The sequence below is a fragment of the Diabrotica undecimpunctata genome, chromosome 4 (assembly GCF_040954645.1).
Source record: "Diabrotica undecimpunctata isolate CICGRU chromosome 4, icDiaUnde3, whole genome shotgun sequence".
Lineage (NCBI taxonomy): Eukaryota > Metazoa > Arthropoda > Insecta > Coleoptera > Chrysomelidae > Diabrotica > Diabrotica undecimpunctata.
The window spans coordinates 67385875-67407406 of NC_092806.1; the positions used below are offsets into that span (position 1 = coordinate 67385875).

A 21532-nucleotide genomic window follows, 5' to 3' on the forward strand; every position below is an offset into this window, starting at 1 on the left:
TAAAATGCTTTAGTTATGATCAATTAGCCCGACTTTGTTAGATTTGTGAAGTGAGTATCATCACTTGTTACAAGTTCAAAGTTCAATAGCAAACTCTTGTGCAGCTCTTTATTTAATTTGAAAGGTACTTTGTTATGGACTGTGTAAGTGCCAAACCACATCTGTATTATACATACTTTTTTAATTCTGGATAGTAATTTTACAACTTAAGTTTACAGTTTATAGTTGATAAAGTACATAAAATATGTTATTATTTTCTGAAAAATATACGATTTAGATCTATAAGAAGACTTATCTGATAATCGATTAAATCATTATATGTTTTATTAATTTTTATGTTGTGTATTGGGCCCTCAGCTAGAATATGTAGGCGAGGAAACGTGCAGTTAAAATCCCAAAATCTATCAAATTATTGCAGTTTTCCAAATGAAACTTTTTTCATTCGATTTGCAAGGGTGTCAGGAAATTTTGTGAACAAAAATGATAATACCGAAATGAAAATTGCAGTATTGAATAAGGAAAATGCATTTTCCAAAGTGCATTTTGAAGTGAGTAATACGTTACGTTAATAATAAAGTAATACGTTTTCAAATCGGAAATAATTGAAGGAAATGAGTTCAATGTTGCAGGATGAGCCTCATCTCCTGGAGTTTGGTGGAAATTTGATACAAAATCAGTACAAAATTATTAGGAGTTTTTCGGATCGCTGAACACTAATATCGTATCGGCGTGGTGTGCGATGCACTTCGTGCCCAGCACGGGCCACGTCTCCTGGAATTTTGTGAAAATTCGATACAAAATCAGTGTAAACCAGTTACTCGGTGGTTTTTTGGGATCTCTGAACACTAATATCACGTCGGCGATGGTGTGAATTGTGAATCGGGTAGAATTTTTTGAGTTTTTAGTAAATACGATGTTAAAGCTATGGATCTATATAAGTTTCCATTTCCATCCGGTTTTTCAGGTTTTTTAATAATTATTACGATGTACTCTCTCTACATTATTGGAAAAATGGTTTTGTTGTTTCAAAGTTAATTAAATAATTCTAACAGAGCTTTTATATGCGCCTATGCCTAATGATCTAATCCTAGCATGTGACGTAGCAAATGAAAGGAGAGGGTATAACGAATATATTCAGATAGAAAAAACAAACGAAGAGACTACCAAAAGGGCACTATAAACGCACTATATCTGCTATACGGTAAAATTACCGTATTTATAAACGTAATTTATGTACTGGAAGAGAGTAAATCTGCTAAAAAAATTTTACAGTATACTATATGAGATATTATCCACACTATGAGATTTATTGTTTGTTAATTTAAAGTATTGTTTAAATTCCCATAAGTGAAATATCGATGATAAATGGAAGTGTCTGTTAACTATGGTCATTTGGTGGGTAACGTCATTTTTTATCCATGGGGGGAGATTTTAACGTGAAATTCACTTATCCAGTCATCTTATCTTCAGGATTTATTGGAGGCGGTTTGTTTGTGTACGATTTTTATATCAGTTTACTGCATCAAGTCTTTTATATTCTGTCACATAGGAAAGCTTGTTTCTTGCTTTAGCTGCTATGTTGCAGATTACGTTTTTGGAAGTTTGAAGAGCGTAAAGAAATTGCTTTAACCGCAGCTTTATTATTATTGTTAATAATACCGGTTAATAATGTTTTTGGTTCTGTAGCTTCTAATATAGAAATGTAAAGCTCCCAATTCGCAGCATTGAGTTTCCAGATATTATGCTTTGATGTTGAGTTTGTGCCAGAGGGGCTGTATTTCTTATTTTAATATGTATTGGTAGGTGGTCAGATCTATAAGGTTCTAAAGTTGACCACCTAATTTGTTGTGCTAAGTTATGAGTGCACAGAATCAAGTCTATAGTTGATTTCTTACTATTTACTAATGTAGGAGATCCGTCATTTAAAATGATCAGATTACTGTGTTCGATTGCTTCCAAAAACACTTTACCATATATATCGTCATATTCCAAATTCGAAACTAAATTTTGAGCATTAAAATCGCCCTTAAGTATAAAAAACTTTGGAATTTGTTCCAGAAAATTTACCCAGTTGCAATGATCTTCGAGATCTTAATTTAACATATATATCGAAACTATGTAGATTTTTTATTGTTATGTGGGATGTTAAATAGAATACACACGTGATAAAAATTGATTAAAATGGAAATTGAAATTTCTTGATAAATTAAATCATGAGTTTCATAAAATCGTACCGCCATTTAATCTGTACCGCCACATCCGTCGTCACGGTCACATCAGATATTATTAAAATCTTAAATTATATTTTTCTAGTTTAAACTAGGTCTCAGATATCAATGCACTAGTGTATTAGCCTTCGACTAGTAGGTGTTACCAAGTTCATTTTATTAGAAACTGCGGTCGGCAGTTCCACAAAATATTTATTTCATCATTTTGGTCTGAGAATGTGACGATATATTTACATCTAAAGATGATTTAACTGTTGTCAAGCTTTTCTTTATTTACATTTATACTTTTTGTTACTAAAACTTGTAACAATATCTATAACTATCTCTAAGATTGAGTTTATCATGCTCAAGTCTGAGAGGTGTGAAGCCAATTGATTACTAATGTAACTCTTATATCTTCTTCTTAGCCTTCTGTCGTCCATGTTTGGACATAGGCCTCTCCCAACTCCTTCCATCGGTCTCTATCCCGAGCAACATATTTCCAATTTGTTCCGGCTATTCTTTTAATGTCATCAGCCCATCTCATCTGTGGTCTTCCTCTTGGTCGTTTACTTTCGTACGGTCTCCAATGTTGTATTGTAGTATTCCAACGTTGGTTTTTTTGTCCAGCAGTGTGGCCCGCGAAGCTCTATTTAAGTTTGGCAATTTTTGTTGCTATGTCCTCGACTTTTGTTTTGGATCTTACCCAGTCTTTCCTCTTTTTATCTGACAGTCGTATACCTAACATTGCTCTTTCCATTGTTCTTTCTGTTGGGGTTAGTTTATTCATGTTTGCCTTGGTTAGGGTCCAGGTTTGACATCCATATGTCATGATAGGAAGGATGCATTGGTTGAACACTTTGCTCCTCAAGTATTGGGGTATTTTGCGGTTCTTAAGTATCCAACTAAGTTTTCCAAATCCTGCCAATGCTAGTCTTGCTCGTCTAGTAATTTCCGCAGTTTAGTTCTCTTTGTCACGTCTCAGGATTTGGCATAGGTAGATATATTCCTGGATTTGTTCTATCTCACTGCCATTTATAGCTGGGGTCATCTGTGTTTGTCATTTTTTTTTTTTTCATATTCATTTTTGGGCCGACTTATTGGGAGCTGGCTGCTAGTTCCCCCATCATAATTTGCAGTTCCTCGAATGTGCTCGCTATAATTACTATGTCGTCAGCGAATCTGAAGTGGTTTAACTTGTTGCCATTAACGTTAATGCCATAGGTTGATCAATTTTTAGTTTTGAAGACGTCTTCTAGGGCTAGGTTGAAAAGCTTTGGCGATATTACGTTTCCTTGTCTCACTCCTCCCTTAATGGAGATGGGATTTGTATTTTCGTCTAGTTGTACTATCATAGTTGCATTTTCATATATATTATGTATTAGTTGCCTATATCTCGAATCTATTCTACAATTATTAATAGCTTGTTCTATGGCCCACATCTCGATACTATCAAATGCCTTTTCATAGTCGACGAAGGCAAGAAATACGGGTAGTTGGTATTCATTTGCCTTCTCTATCAATGTTTTCATTGTCAGCAGATGGTCTGATGTACTATATCCTTTGCGGAAGCCAGCCTGTTCAACCGGTTGGTAATTGTCCATTTTGTAGGTCAACCGATTATTAATAATTCTCATAAATAGTTTGTATACTTGACTGAGCAACTATATAGGTCTATAATTCTGTAGATCACATTTGTCCCCTTTTTTGTGTAAGAGTATTACTAGAATCTCGTTCCAGTCTTTAGGGATCTTGCTATTATGGAGACATCTATTAAATAGCTCTGTTAGTACAGGAATTGTTAATGTCTTGCTTGTTTTCAAGAGTTCGGCAATTATACCGTCGTGTCCTGGAGCTTTAGTATTTTTTAGCTCTTTTAAAGCTCTTTCTATTTCGAATCACTTTATATTTGGTAGTACTTCTTATCCCACGTTTTTTATTTTTCTTTTGACGTTCTCCTTTGATAATTCATTAGACTGGCCTTGCGAGCTGTAAAAGGATGTGTAGAAGCCTTCGACAATACTTGTTACTTTATATTTGTCCTTCTCTTTCTTATTGTTGGCGTCTTTAATTTTGATGATTTTTTGAACTCCTAGTGTGGGTTTTAGACATTTTAAGCTTCTGTTGTTTTCAATGACACGCTCTATTAAGTTCTCGTTCCATTTTTGTATATCGCGTTTTAGTTCTTTTCTAATTGTTTTATAACTCTTATATAAATATTGCTATCTAATATTCCTGCCCTAGTTTGTTGAGATCTAGGAGAATATATAATTTCCTTGTTTAATTGAGCGTTGAATCTGGACTAGTTGGTCTCTGTTTTTTATTAGTTCGAATATTGTTATTTGTACTATTATTAAGGAAATAATCGTTTGTTATTGGCCATGAATTGGGTGTAAATTATACGGGTGTGACTTTACCGGGATTTAATAGGGGAAAAGTTTTGGAACAAGATAAAAAATTGATAGAAGTAAGATCGAAGCCCTTTTCTGGAAGAGCTTAATATAAAAGATAGGCTATTAAACAAAGTAAACCGAGCATATGTCCACATAGCTACAAAAACGGGGACTACGGAACTATTGGTAGTAGAAGAAATTGTAGAAGACCGAAGACCCTCTATGAAACCGTCCATGTGGCACAGAATCGCATCTAAAGGAGACAGCAAGTTAACAACATTTAGAGGATTTTTTGTCAATTACATTTAAAATTGATTTCGGAAACAAGATTATAAATGTATTTAATCATTATCTACGTGGACGGAGTGCAATTTTGGTATCCAAGTAATTCTTTAACACGATCGAGGTTCTGAATGTGATGTGTGCATATCCGATTCACGTGCTTCGGGTAGGTTTAACCCAGCTAGATAAGTGAAATTCTACTCTTCCTCTTTCTTCTTTCTTGTATGCAGGCTTTAAAGCCTGTTTCTTCTTCAATATTAGCCTTCTAAATTGTTTAAATTATCGCAGCATCTTTTTCTTGGTCTGCCAATACTTCTTCGTTCATTTGGTGACTTATCTCGTGCTATTCGTACTATCCTGTCCTCTGTCATTATACTAGTGTGTTCGTTCCACTCCTGTTTCCGTTTCCTGTTGTTTCTAGTAGTCGTCTTTAGATGTGTCAGGTCTTGTCTCCGCCGTTTATGTTAATATAAGTCTAATTGCTGCTTTATAAATTTTTGTTTTTGTGTCTTGTCTTAAATGTTTGTTCTTCCAGATTGTGTCATTAAGAGATCCCTTTGCTTTACTTGCTTTTAAGCTTTGTTGTCGTACTTCTTCTTCAACATCTCCGTAACTAGTTATGTCTCTTCCCAGATACCTAAACCTTGCTTCCTGCTTTATTATTTTTTCATCAATTTCGATTTTACATCGTAGTGGGTATTTAGATGTTGTCATACATTTGGTTTTTTCTACTGATATTATCATATTGTATTTCTTGGGTGTTGTATTGAAGATGTGCGTTAATCTTTGGAGCTCGTCTTCTGTCTCGGCGATTAATGCGGCGTCGTCTGCATAACATAATATTTGGATTTCTTTGTTCCCCATTCGGTAACCATATCCTTTACGTACTGCTTGTATTATTTCGTCCATGATATATATATATATATATATGATATGATATGATGGGATATGATATGATATGATATATATATATATATATATATATATATATATATATATATATATATATTTGGATTTCTTTGTTCCCCATTCTGTAACCATGTCCTTTACGTACTGATTGTATTATTTCGTCCATGATATATGTATATATATATATATATATATATATATATATATATATATATATATATATATATATATTTTTCAAATTATTTTTTCGACCGTACTGTTTTAAATATTGATTTATTGTATCAGCAATCGGTCAGGAAATAAAACTCTATTTGTTCAGTCTCAATATTTCGTCACGATTTTGTGACTTCTTCAGGAGAAAACTGTAAATTTATTAGAAGAATTAATGATTATATGTAAACAAAATGAATATTTTAATACTTACAACTATAAGAATAAAAATTTAAATTTTTTTGACATATCTAAATAAATGACATATTTGTTTGATTTTATTATGGAGTTATGGTAACCGCAATATGTTATAGAGTGAATTCCCGTTGTACAATTTTCAGCGAGTAGGTTAAAATAAACAATTATTACTATGACAGTATTATTCATTTTATAAAGTGGAAAGATGGAATTAATAGAATTGAGAAAGAATCAGGAACACGATAAATTGATCTATAAAATGTAATTGATGGTATGTAGTCAGTTACTGCAATACTGATATTTAGGAAGGTAATAAAATTATAGGTACAGTTACTAGAGAATTACTAAGTTTGTGTTTAAAGGTTAAGATCTATCATATTATATATTGTTTAGTATGTTGCAGTAGATATTACTTAAATGATTGGTGTCTGTTTTATAATTGATAGATTCAGGAGTTTTATTAATGTGTACCATTTCAAGGAAAAGCCGATTTTTATAATTATCAACTTGTTCTAAGATTTTTACATTATTAAAGTCAAAGTTATGTCCTGTCTTCAAGTGGTGGTCCACTAAGGCACAAGAGTTTTTTTGTATGTTACAGTCACTTTTGTGTTGAGTGACACGTTTTTTAAGCCACTGTTGACTTTGACCAATATAACAACTTTGACATTGACTGCAATTTATTCTATAAATTATATTACTCATTAATGAATTTGGAGTTTTAACTTTTATTTTTGAGAATAACCTTGAATTTAGAAGTGGATTGTATTTAATTAATTTAATGTTCGGAAATGTTTTGAAAAGTGGGACAATTTGGTCTGTTAAATTTTTTATGAAAGGTATTTTTTTATATGAAACTGGTTGTGGATTATTTATTAAAGCTCTATTGTAAAAGTTAGTGTTATAAATAAGTTTTTTTAATATATGTTTTGGGTAGCCATTGTTTAAAAACATTTCAAAAAGTTTCTTTAAATTGACATCTAGGAAACTCCGATCACAGATTGTCGTTACACGATTTTTCATAGATACAATTGTGTTAAATTTTTGACTTCTAGGATGATTAGAATAATAATTTATAAATCTGCCGGATGCAGTATCTTTTTGATACCAATCTAATATGATTTTGTTATCATTAGTTCTTATGACTTTGGTATCTAGAAAAGGTATACTATTTTCATTTTCATATTCGACAGTGAATTGAATATTTTGATGGAGTGAATTAAAGATCGTTTGTACTGTCTGAATATGGTTGAATGGTACACTGCATATTATATCATCAACAAATTTATAAATAAATGCTAGTGAAAACGGCAATTTTGAGATTCCAAGGTCTAATAAATGGTCTGCATAAAAACGGCGTTTTCTAAAAGCCCTGCCATTTTGGGCATAACATGTTCTTCCGGAATCTCCGTAATGTAGCTTCGTGCAGTTAGGGACCCATTTTCGATGAAGGGTAATTCTGTGTGGAAGTCGGAAGATATACCTCCCCAAGCCATGACCGAGCCTCCACCAAATGGCATTCTTGGAGCAATGCAAGCTTGTGAAAATCGTTCACCGGTTTCCTCCAAACTCTTACACGTCCATCGGATCCAGTTAGGCAGAAACGGGATTCATCTGAGAATAACACTTTGCTACAATCGTTAATTCCCCAATGCGCGTATTGTCGAGCAAAAGCTAGTCGTGCAACTCGAGGCACCCGGCGAAGTGGCGGTCCTCTAGCCATTACCCGAGAAGATAGTCAAGAAGAACGAAGTCTTCTTCTGACTGTTACAACACTAAAATTGCGATTTCGTACTTCCTCTAGACGATTTTGATGCATAACCGCAGCTGAGGTCCGGTTTCGTAAAGCCTGAAACACAAGGAAACTGTCATCTAGTGCCTTGGTCGTTCTTCTTCGTCCAGAGCCAGGTCGCCTGGTTAGCAAACTTGCCTCCTGAATGCGTTGAAGCACTTGTTGAACCGTAGAAAGCCTTACGCCAACAGTTCTTGCGACTTGCCGTTGAGTGTGACCGTCTTCCACAAGTGCAACAATTTGTGCCGTTTCAACAACAGTCAAAGGGTCAAAAAATAAATACTAATAATGGCACTAATAAACACTAATGGTAGCAATAATAAACGTTTGTCCGTTGCATTTGAACAGAAAGTCGAAGGACAAACGAGACATTTAAAACAAGCTGAGTTACAGGTAGCGTTCATTTTGGGAAGTGTGCACTTTACAGCGAAATCGGCACTATTGGAATTCTTTGTTACAAAGGAAACCGCAACAATTCTCAGAAACGTGCATTAGTTTGAATTTGTGTTATTATTATTTACGATAAAGCGCGTTAAAAATGAAATATCAGTGATTTTCAAGGTGACCTGGATTTTATGATCGCGAGTGTATATATATATATATATATATATATATATATATATATATATATATATATATATATATATATATATACACTCTCTATGACGTAACGAAAATGACTGAATCTGAAACTTGAAATTCTACTATTTTATACTTCAATATATTATATTCTTGAATATAAACCGTTTATAAACAAGATTTTAAAGGAATTTGTTGGTTTAGTACTCTTTAACTCTTTAAAAATTCGTGGAGAACTTTGAAAAGCTTATTTAAACTTGACGTGTTCCAGAGTTTGTATTTGAATTATTACGTGGAATGGTTTAACCTTCCAACCAACGAAATTTTTATTTCTTAGCCTTTTTTAATTGCTATTTATTTTAGATGGTTCGATAAAGTAGTTTAAAAACTTATTTCACAAAAAGTAATGAGGTAAACTAAATAATTTTATTTTGCCATTTATGTAAAATTCTTTTCTTAACAAATTTAACTGTTATCCTAATATATTTGTTTTTTTTATGATATAATTCCAGGTGCAAAGAAGCTTGTGTTAGACAATGCCACCATCAAAAATGTAAGCGACGTTGTGGAGATATATGTAACGTGCCACCATGTTATGAACCATGTCGAAAGAAAATCCGACAATGTCGTCACCCATGCATAGGCTTTTGTGGAGATCCTTGTCCACCTTTATGTAGAATTTGTAATGCTGAAGAATTAACTGAATTTTTCTTCGGAACAGAAGATGAAGAGGATGCTCGATTTGTACTGTTAGTTGATTGCGGACATATTTTAGAGTCATCTGGTAAGTATTTTATTTTAGTGTACCGTCGTAAGAGAAACATCGATGTATATTTAAAAGTGACTCTACTTCAGTCAACTTAGTCTGGCATCTCATGAGTTTCTCTTATGGTGTTAAACGGGGATTAGGTTTGGTATTATTATCATTATATTATTATTATTCTAGATTTAGCCATACGGCTCACACTCCCTCGTAAGGGGTAAATTCACTCATCCCATATACCTACGGTATCAAAAGGATTGAGCTCTGGTGGGACTCTTTCAATGTTATCGAGTCCTAGGTGACTTGGTACGTCGGTGTATCTCCCAAAAATTTTCGCACGCATCTGGACGTCGAAAGTAGCACAGCTTTCTGCATGATCTTATATAGATGTTCATTTAGACCCAGATTTTTTATGTTTTCTAGGAGGTTCTTCGGAATGATTCCAGTGGTAGAAAGAATAATAGGTATCGTCTGGGTACTTTCCATTCTCCATTGTCTCCTTATTTGTATTTCCAGATCTCTGTACTTGGCGATCTTTTCGTTATACTTAATACGTAGATTATTGTTGTTAGGTATCGCCACATCGATTAGCGTTGTTTGTCTTGTTAATTTATTAACTAGCACGAGATCTGGTCTATTATGTGCTACAGTTTGGTCTGTGAGCACAGTGCGATCCCAGTATAGCTTGTAGTTGTCATTATGGGATAAAATGGGAGATGGTTTGTTTGTAACAGTCCCAGTTTAAAAACTATCTCTTGATGGAGGATCTTCCCTACTGAGTCATGCCTGAGTTGCAGCAAATGCCTGGCAGCCCCCGGTAAGATGTTGGATAGTTTCTTGGGCTTGACATCCATATCGGCATTTGTCGTTTTGGACCTAAGGGTTTTTGACGATATATTTCAGGTAATTTTTGCTGGGTATAACCTGATCCTGAATGGCGAGTAATGAACCTTCTGTTTCAGGGAACATCTTTTCTGATGTCAGCCAATAGTTCGACGCTATATTGTCGACATAGTCTTGACTGACTTCATTCGGATGTCGCCCGTGCAGAGGTTTACCCATCCAGATGCGCATTTTTTCGTTCTTAGTAAGATGGTTTATGCGCATTTCTTGTTCCCTCAGTTTGATCATGGTTGTGTCATCTACTGCACAAATCGCGCGATGAAGAGTAGATGTCTCCGCCTGCACCTGAAAATAAGTTCGTAAATTAGTAATCTGTTTTTCTAATTGCTGGCTTATATCAATAAGTCCTCGTCCTCCTAAATACCGCAGTAATGTCGTTCTTTCTACTGCACTTCGAGGATGGTGTTTTTGTGCCTTTGTGAGGTGTGTTCGTACTTTTCGCTGAAGATTTTCTATATCCGTTTTAGTCCACTTAATAATCCCAAATGAGTAGCTAAGTGCGGAAAATGCGTAGGTATTTAATGCCTTAAACAAATTTTTACTATTAAGATGTGAGCGGAGTAGCTGTTTTACTCTTCGCATGAACTCTGATGTTAATTCGATTTTCATTTGTTTATGGTCAATTTTCCGCGCTTGTTTTACTCCTAGATATTTATACATGTCATTTTCGCCCATAGCCTCGATGTTTTGGCCATTTTGCATATCGAATCCTCCGGGTTGAACCTTACCCTTGACTATATTTAGTACACGACATTTGTATCCCTTCTACCCTCTAGGTATCGGTTCTAAGAATACCTAGAGAGCATCCCCATTCGCAGGGGGCCGCGCCTGATAGAAGAACTGACAAAAAATTCCCACAGGTTATTGTATTAGTATATTATTATTATATTATTATTATATCTAGAAATAATTATTTAAGGTATGGAACAGTGGCTCGAAAGTGATGATGACCAAATTAAACCAAAAGTATGCCCCAAATGTAAAACAGTTATAAAATTAACGCAACGATATAGTGAATATGTAAAAGGAAACCTATTGGATTTACAGAATGTTAAAACGAAGTTTTACGGGACAGACAAGGAAAACAAAATAGTAAAAGCAAATTTGCAATCTGAACTACACCAACTTATTATGAAGTTCAACTCTTTTGGTAAGTTTAAAACATTATAAGAGTAATGGTAGGGTGAAGGATAAAAGGAATATCTATAATATATCTTTTTGGATTAAACCAACCCATGATAACTTTTACGCCAATATCTCAAAAGGTCAACTGATTCATTTTTCATATGTTTTTGCAATCAATGTTTTCCGACTAATGCCATATCTAAAGCCAATTTTTTATTTCATAGTTGCACAGATTTTTTCCTCAAATCAATCAATTAACGTGCTTAATATCTTCCGATACCTTGCCCTTTCGGTAGATGATTTGTTGATCACATATACAACAGTCGATTGCCATCTTCTCTTAACTTGTTCAAGCGACCTAAATTTTTGTTAAATACCAACGCATTCCTTTGGTCATATTGAGATTTTAATCAGCAGGGTGAGTTATAGAGACATATTTTCAAATGATAAAAATATGTTTTTCCACTTAGATTGCACGGATAAGGTTGTTGTTGGTAAGCTGTATGTTTCATCCTTAATTTCATATTAAACAAACGGGAGTCTGGCTCCCGTTTTTGATTTAGTGCCGATTGGTAGGCCATCAGGAACAAATTGATGTACTGAACCCAATTGCTTTGATGCCCGGGTACAACTGTGGAAAGACTTTAGCTCATTATTTCATTCATCCTATTTTCATATTTCATATGAGTGAAGATGCAATGGTATTGTTCTGGTGTTATTGCACCAATCAATCGGTAAATATTTTGGAAAAGTACTTATTTGTTAAATAATTAATTGGCACGAGGATATATTTATTTCCAGTATTCGTTTCTAGAAACGTTCCTACATATTAAAAGGTACTCTCTCCGTAAGGGTACCAATATTGTAGTGTTTTATGGGTTCCCACCTTTTACTAACCAGATCATTGCCCGTTGAATATAATTATCACTTTTTAAGTTCATCCCATAGCATCGTGTTAGAAACTTTTGTAAAGTCTTTGCACTGCCAAAGTTTTCACGTGATTCGCGCAATTTAGGTATGTTCGGTTTACTTTTTTTAATAGCTAATAGGTCTTTTATATGAAGCTCTTCCAGAATTGACAGATTTGTTCTGTGTTCTATCCAAGACACGCATAAAATTCTTTTGTAGACAGATTTCAAAAGCTCCAATCTTACTTCTATCGATTTTTTTGAGGGTCAAGATCCGATAACTGCATTTCTAAAAAAAAAAGGAAATAATTTACTCAGAATTAAACTATAATGAGTAGGTATAATACTTCATGTTTTTGACTGATGTTATGGAACATTTACAAACACTGGATTTACAATTGCAGGAAAAAGATAAAATAATATCTGACCTCTCACAGTGTATATTTAGTTGTCAAACTAAATTAAAACTTATTCAAAAGGACATTAATAAAATAAAACATTTTAGTTTCCTCGAAATAAAAAAATGTTCCAATATCAAACAAGAAAAACCCAACGAGTATAAAAAAGTTAAAAGCAGTATTGACGGAATTCCAAAAGAGATTTTAAGACTTACAAATGTTTTAAATCGTCTCCTTAGTTTTTTCTGAATCCATTTGAAATTCATATAAATGCATCACCTTGAACATATTCAAGGTGAGTTTTCCATTTCCAATATAACTATGGTCTCAAAAACATCTGCAGAATTAGAATTAATAGAGGTAGAAGAAGATCAAGTTCTACCCACACTTAAAATAAAAGCCGACGCTGATTATTGCATTTTGGAAATTTGTACCAGAATCTAAGTATTCTGAATTAAAAAAGGATGCTTGTCGAATTATATTTTCGTTTTTACCTAGGTAAAAGCCACTTATCCTTATCAAAATATTTTTATTGGTACATGAAAGTTTAAAGATTATAAAGCTTTTGTAGAATTGTAATTCATTTCTGGGTTAAATAGTAACAATTCATTGTTATTTGACATAAAAAATTAAATTTTTAGAAAAGATCCATTTCTTTATTTTCAGCAAATATTTGTAACCTCCACGAGTTAACAAGAGCTGAGTTGAGCATGTGGGTAAAAATGGGCCACCACCATTTTTTACCTTGTATACTGACTCGGTAGTTATTAACCGATTGGCCAAAGAGATCAACACCGCCCAACCAAAGTTTTGGTTGGGGTACATCAATTTTCCGTTTGGCAGCAGCACACCAACGATTCACTTTTGAAAGTGGTTCAATACTATCGTAATTTGATGCCATTGTGACTACATTGTTGTCCTTCCATTTTACAAAAAATAGTAGACTTGTTTTGTCAAAGCGATATTCAAAATATCCACGATTCTTATTTTTCATTACAGCGGAAGGTAACAAAGGACATTTTTTATACGATTTTCTCTAGCTGTGCCTGTTGTCCTAAAACCCTTCTCTTTTAAAGTTTCCATCAAATTGTATCTAGTAAAATAATTGTCAAAAAATACTTCGTGGTCAATGGGCACATCAACGACATCAAGCATTTTTAGAACAACCTGTGATTCTAAAGGCAACGCCGCGACTTTTGATTTATCCACTGATGTTCCACAATATATGTCAAAATTGTAGCAATAACCATGAACTACAAAGTATCCAGTCCTTGTACCCAAATCTTACTGGCTTTCCACTTATGAACTGTTTAGATGAGTGATGCTCAAAATACTTTATCATCGCTTCATCAATTGATAAGTCTTTGTGAAATATGCCAAATTGTTGAAATTTTTTATTTAGTTTGTTCATGAGAGGCATCACTTTATACATTCTGTCCCTTGTATCAATTTGCGAATTATCTGCCATTTGTAGGCATTTTTTAATTTCTTGGAAACGGTTACTTGAAATTGCATTAGTCGTGAGGGGAACCTGAAGATCCTCATCTAAACACCAATAGTTGCGCTCTCGTGGCAATCTATGGTATCCAGTAAAAAGTAAAATACCCAGAAATATCTTTATCTCTTCCTGCGTTACATGAAGTTGATGATATATATTGAATATGTTCAATAATTTCATTGTCGAAAAATTTCTCAAATATTTCTATAGAGATTTACCTCGGATTTGTTCTTTCATATTATCCAGACGACCTCGTAACCTGTTGTAGATGTCATACTAATATAAGTAATTTCTTCCGTCCAGTCAGATTTCTTGGTTTTATTTTGAACCTTTAGTAAATTTTCTCTTCTAATGGCAAGAGGAAGATTGTCTTCTTCGTCGTTGTCAGAGTCATCACTCATGTAATGAACCTCTATTTCTCCTGGAACGTCATTCAAAAAGCTTTGAGTCTGAAGATCATCCTCATCTATGTCCTCCTTGTCAGTTTGATAGTCAGTTTCAGGAGGAATAACTACCACCATCTTTACAAGTGGAACTCGCTAGGTCATCTGAAGCTAAATCAAGAATTCTATAACGTTTTCCATAAAACCCAGTGCGACTAATAGGCGGCAATTCTTGAAAATCGATTCCAATACCAATATTGAACTTGAAACAATAAAAAACCAAATAATCGTTTTGATCTCATGCAAACCCACTGTACTCAGATGAGTATAGGTCTATTTTGTAACAAAAACAACAATAATAAAAAAATCTTCTTCTTCTTCTCCTTTTTATATAGACATGACTCTGTCTGTTTTTCAATGTGCCTCCACTAAGTTGTCATTCCATAGTTTGCGTGGTCTTCCTACTGATCGTCTTCCTATTGGGGAACCGTCTTGCCGTCTTTACTACTCTATTTGTTGTCATTCGGCTTATACGATCGTTCCATTCTACCCTTCTATTCCTTACCCAGTTTTTGATGTTCTCCACCTTGCATCTATGTCGTATATCTGTACTTCTAGCTCTGTCCCATAGTGTCTTACCATCAATTTTTCTAAGTGTTTTCATCTCTGCTGTTTCTAACATCCTTTTTGTTCTCTCTGTGTCAGGTCTTGTTTCTGTCGCGTATGTCATTATTGGTCTGATGACTGTTTTGTAAATTCTGCCTTTCGTTTCTTTCCCGATATTTTTATTTCTCCATATTGTTTCGTTTAGGCAGCGTGCGACTCTGTTTGCTCTATTCACTTGATCTTCCACTTCGGTTTCGAGATTTCCGTAGCTAGATAATGTGATGCCTAGATATTTAAACTCGCATCACTTGCTCTAAGATCTGACCTTCCAGCTCCAATTTACATCTTAGTAAATTTGCTGTTATAACCATGCATTTTGTCTTCAAAAAAAATCTTATACTGAATAAATAAACATTACTAGTACTTACCATTACGACCATAAAATTTAAAAAAATGATACATAGTATCAAAATCAAAAAATAACAAACACTTCAATGATACAACAGAAATATGGAGGTTAGTTTATAATCACTGCGGCAAAAATTAGGAAGAAGAGCGCCACCTAGGGTATAATTTGTGAAAATCTAGTAGAACACTTCCTAATAGAATCGGACATACACGTGGAGTACCACTTTTTTTACCAGATGTGTCACTACTTTGCTGCTGTACTGCTGTACTTAAACGAGTACAGTGGGACCAAATGGGTTAAGGCATTTTTTTTTCAACAAAAAATTGCAAATTACTCGAAAAGTAAGCATTTTTCGAAAAATTACCAAGAGAAAAAAAGTATTTATTTTGAAAATATACTTCTAAAAAATATTTTATTCAAAGCGGTACGGGAAATTGTTTTTTTGTTTATTTGTTAATAACAATTTCCAGCCCACTTGAACAATTTAAAGAAAAGACATTTGAACTTGAAAAAATGAATAGATCGAATAAAAAAGGTTTGGTGCGGTAGAAATGCAAAAAAAAAATAGTCTTTATATTCAGTTTCTAAGCGTCTTTTTAGTGGTAAACAGCTCGCCTATAACTAATCAGCATCTGAAAGAATTACTGAGTGCTGTTACCAATTATTCACCAATTTAAAAAAAATTATCAAAAGAAGTGAACTAAATGTGTTTAATTTTTAAAATTTAAATTAAGTGCACATTTAATAATGGAATTTATGTCAATAAATATAATTTTTGCCCTAAAAAGTTTTTAATAACTTTTTGTTTTTTTTTTAATACGTAATTTGTATTTATTAAAAACAGGCCTAATATAATGTTCTTTTTTGTTTAGGTGCACTCATAGTGTCAGAGAATTTGTATAAATTGGATTCTCGGTTAAAAGATAGTATAAACAACCGGCGTCAGCATATAAACAAACTCGGACTAGCTGCAATTAGAGCAAAAGTGGATCTATTTAAAATATTATTAGAGCCACTAAAGAATAACAAAGTACAATTACAAAAGAGACCGATGTCAATGATTCAAATAAAATTTATATCAAACTGTATGATGGAACATATTGACTCGATAAGTAAACAACAATGTGATGACATGATGTTAGAGATTGATCGATTCTACAAATACCTGCAGTTTGAGAGTATAATGTATACACCCTATTTATTTAAATCAGAAGTCAAACGTATGGTAAGTTTAGATAAGACAATACTTTAGTTACCTATGTACCTAATCTGAATGCCAAGTGGCCATATAAAACTTAAATACAATTTTTGCAATGTATTTGCTGCTGTATTTTAAGTGCTTCAAGCTTTTGCTATCATCAGATACAGCTTACAAAAAAAGATGAGATGAGTCCGCCAGTACGCGACTAGTACTTCTAAGGTCCAGCGCCCACGATGCAATTGTTTTTTAACTGTTTTAAAAGAACGGTTGAAAACTAGTTTCATCTGCAATCAGTTTACAGCCAGTCTACAAACCTAAGTAAAGCCTGTCTTCGTCCACCAAGCAACTGGTTTTGTATTAGTCGGGCTTTAATATAATGTAAAAGTGGCAATATAAGAAAAACCAATTATAAATTTGCGTTTAGAATATTTATTCAGTTTTTCTGAAAAAAAAAAGGGAAAAACAGTGCTTTTGTAGCATTAGACATGCGAACAAATGACATTATATTTAGATTATTCGTTAAATTTCCAATCTGAAAATTTGTTATTCGTTATTCTGAAAAGTAAATAGATTTATATTTTTTTTTAATAGCATTTTCATTTTTTACTTATATCCAATTGGCAATTATGTCTTAATAAAATTAAAATAAAATATTAAAATCCGTACATTTTTTCAAATGTGCAATTAATAGAAATTTTTTATACTATTGAAATAATCTAAACACGATGTTTTTACCAGTCTTGAATTTCCGTATAATTTGACTTTTCTTAAAATATTTATATCCTAAAATGTTGTCTAAATGTTCAGGTAATAACTTGCTACAACAAATTGCGACGCAACTGCAACCACGAAAGAAGGGTCGAATAAAATCAGTTTGCAAATCAGTTGCGTTTGCAATCGGTTTCAGGTCGTAGTTATAAAACAGGTACAGCGTGGGCGCTGGCTCTAAATGAATTAAATAAAAACCAAATCCTTTTCCTCGAAGGACACAAGATGACTCTCTGTAAATTCACTCAAATTGACCAAAACTTAATTTTCCCTTTTAGTCACGATCACATTAGTCACATTAAACCGATATCATGGTGATGCGACCGCACTGGCCATCTCAGTCAACCTGTTATGACTCATAAATTTAATATCATGTGAGTTTCGTTAGCTTAGCACACTAAATTATAACTCATAATCGGTAGTTTTATATCAAGGTAAATCTAAAATATGTAGGTATATCTGAATTTCCAAGTAATAGTAATAGATTAAAATATAACAAATAATATAATTGGAAAATTATATTATTTAATATATATTAATATATATATATATATATATATATATATATATATATATATATTAATATATATATATATATTAATATATATATATTAAAATATATATATATATATATATATATATATATATATATTAATAATATAATTGGAAAATTATATTATTTAGATATAATATATATTCGTAATTAAGATATTTTATATATATATATATATATATATATATATATATATATATATATATATATATATATATATATATATAAAGAATGCAGTTTATTAGGGCTGCAGTCAGTAGGTTTGGCCGGGATGTTAAAGAAACACTCTTTTGACTTTTGGTCGAGCTTTCGGAATTCCTTTATTCCTTCTTCAAGACACTGTAATTAGAAGAAAGTGTAAATATTTACAACATATCTCAAATTGTCATTACAACTTACTAGTCGTTGAGATTATCTATGTAAAGCTACGACACTCAACATTAAAAACACACATATAAAATATAACATTTAAAATAATGGACAAAACACATTTTAAAATTTAGTTGAATAGTTAAAATTTCTCTTGTGACATCTTTTAATGGTGTGTTTTGACTGATCCATAGAGAACAGAAAAAAAAACAATACAAACATAGTGTGGTTTAAAAGGTAATTAGGAGTTCTTGCTATTATATTAATGGAAATAATATTAAACCTGTCTTGATAGTATGCAACATGTTTTGTATACAGGTGTATTATGGTGTGTATATGTAAAAGTAAATCTTTATTTTATTTTTGATGTTTTGTCAGTAAGTAACAATAGATGTTGCTCAATTTATCTATGTCTGACTTTTTATTTATACAAGACGTATTAGATTTTATGAAACACATTTCCAAGAAAACACGTTTTGTATGGTTTTTTTTTTTTTTTTCTTTTTTTTTCTTTTTTTTTTTCTTTTTTTTTTCCTTTGCCAAAATACAGGAATCATCGAAATTAAATTCATGTTTTAAAGTTAATGCATGTTCTGTGAGCGCGCATGCGTTTATTTTTTTGGTTTTTATGTCGCTGCGATGTGATATTACTCTATTGTGAAAATTACGAGATGATTCTCCGATATACACGTTTTCACAATTGGCACACGGTATAGAATAAACAACATTCGATATATATATATATATATATATATATATATATATATATATATATATATATATATATAATGTTCGGAAAGATTTACACGGTTAGTACAATTAAACCTACTAGAGCTAAGATTAATACTATTATAAAGATTAATATTAAACTCACCTCCATTGCGCCGAGCTTTCGACATCCTATCTGATGTCTTCTTCAAGATTTCCGAAGTCTCAGTCTCCCGAGAACCCAGACACTACCGTCCAGGTAAACAACAGGTTTTGAGTAGTATGGACTTCTGTAACAAAAATTTATATGTTTCCTGCAGTCGATTTTTTGGACTTAATTATTAATTATTAACAAATTAAGATCAAAAAACGGCAAATGCTCGCCTTTTTCGACTATCAACAAAAAGTTAAGCATTTGAAACGAATTTGAGAATAAGAAACTTATAAGTCATATAAAACCCTTCAAAATGACGTTTTCTAAATATTCCTATCCTATTTGTTGCTTAGAAAATTGCAAAATAAGTCAAAAATTTATAACCTTTATATTGCATACAATGTTGGGTTTTGTATTGCATACAATGTTGGGTCTTGTAGTGCTTAAAATATGGTAAAATTTAAAGTTGATCAGTCAAATAGTTTAAAAGTTATTTAATTTGTTTATCTCAAATTAAATTTTCTTAAGTTAGAAAATACAAGTCAGAAAAGCCAAAGCGACAATATAAGTCAGAAAATTATATAGTTATATTAATTATAAGGGCAGCTTCTGAAAGAAGAAGATTTATTGTAATAATATTATTTAAAATAATTAAGAAAAATAATTTTAAATATTGCAAAATAATGGCAAAAACATATCGATTTTTTGCTTATCAACAATTAGAATAACTTTTTAACCATTGCCGGCAAGAATTTGATTTTTTCACATTTAAAAAGTCTGACATTTTTTGACAAATTTAAAAGAAAGAAAACTGACCTAGAATACTTTGGTACGAAGTTAGTGCCTTTTTTTAAATTGATAGCAGCTTTGTGTATAACAATTAAGAGATCTTATTAGGGTCATCTGAAAGAACAATTCAAAGTTTTATTGTGAAAAATTAAAAAAAGATTGCATTTTAATGGAATCGTTCACAAAGCTTCAAAAATGTGGTCCACAAAATTGGTCGGCTTTGAAACTAGTGAGAGCCGTGTTATTAATACAACCCATTTATGTATAATAATTGTTAAAGAATTATAAAAATTGCCATTTTCACTTCAAAACCACTTTTTTTTTTAATAATTTCAAGTTATTTCAAGACGAAAGTTATTTTTATGGTTTTTATTTAAAACTCTTACTTTAAACGTAAATTGCAAATAAACTACTAAAATAGCCGAAAAAAGCAAATGTTGAACATCAGATGTAAAAAAAAACAAAATATACAAGATAAAAGCTTAAGTCAATTCGTTTAAAAACACTTAATTTTATTTTGATTTTATATTGCAAAAATTTTTATTTGAGATTTTTTATTTTTAAAGAAATACTGGTAGGTACTTTCAAGTAGAAATAATTGAATAGGATCTTTTCATAAAATCTATTATAAAGAAATTATTTACGAAGTTTAATGAAGATTCCATTAAAATGCAATATTTTTCGAATTATGCACATTAAAACTTTAAAGTATTTTTTGCAGATGACCCTAAGATCTCTTAATTGTTCTAAACAAAGCTGCTATCAACTAAAAAGAAAGGCACTAACTTTGCCCCAAAGTGCTAGGTTAATATATTTTTTTTTTTAATTACTAAAGATTACTCTAAATATGAAAGAATCATTTTTTTTGAAGCAACGGTTAAAAAGTTATTCAAATTGTTTATAAGCAAAAAATCGACTTTTTTTGCAATATTTAAAATTATTTTTCCCATTTTTTTTAATAATAATTATAGAATAAATTTTCTTCGTATAGAATAAAACGTTCCAAAGTAAATGACAATTATTTCAATTGAAAATTAATTTATCCAGGAAGAAAACGTGAAAATAAATTACTACAAGCTACTGCTTGAGAGAACCACCTTCCTTCGACGCATTGATTGGGGAGGTTGGTTCTATCGCGAGTAGTAGCAGTAGAAAAATGGATTCAGATGATAATACATCCGATGACAATCGGAAAAGAAATAGAGAAGAAGAGGAACGGTTATTTGGTCCCAGTAAAAAAGTACAAAGAAACCCAGTTAAAAGTCACAGAGATAAAAGCAAAATAGATCAAATACTAAATATGATAAAAATTTAACAATAGAGTTACAAGAATTAAAAACTGATATAAAAGAAGTAAAAACGAAACAAAAACAATACAGAGAAGAAATGAGGGAACTCCCAAACTGAACTAGCAGAATTAAAACAAG

The 21532-nt window shown here is 32.1% G+C and overlaps 1 protein-coding gene across 2 annotated transcripts in view; it reads left to right on the forward strand.

Moving 5' to 3' along the window:
- Positions 1-21532, forward strand: part of LOC140439622 (NFX1-type zinc finger-containing protein 1-like) — a 209497-nt gene that overhangs the window by 173383 nt on the left and 14582 nt on the right. For both annotated transcript variants that reach the window (XM_072529649.1, XM_072529650.1), the window contains 3 exons: positions 9083-9354; positions 11156-11386; positions 16436-16788. In XM_072529649.1, the coding sequence (XP_072385750.1) occupies positions 9083-9354; positions 11156-11386; positions 16436-16788 (856 nt within the window). The remainder of the gene's footprint in view (positions 1-9082; positions 9355-11155; positions 11387-16435; positions 16789-21532) is intronic.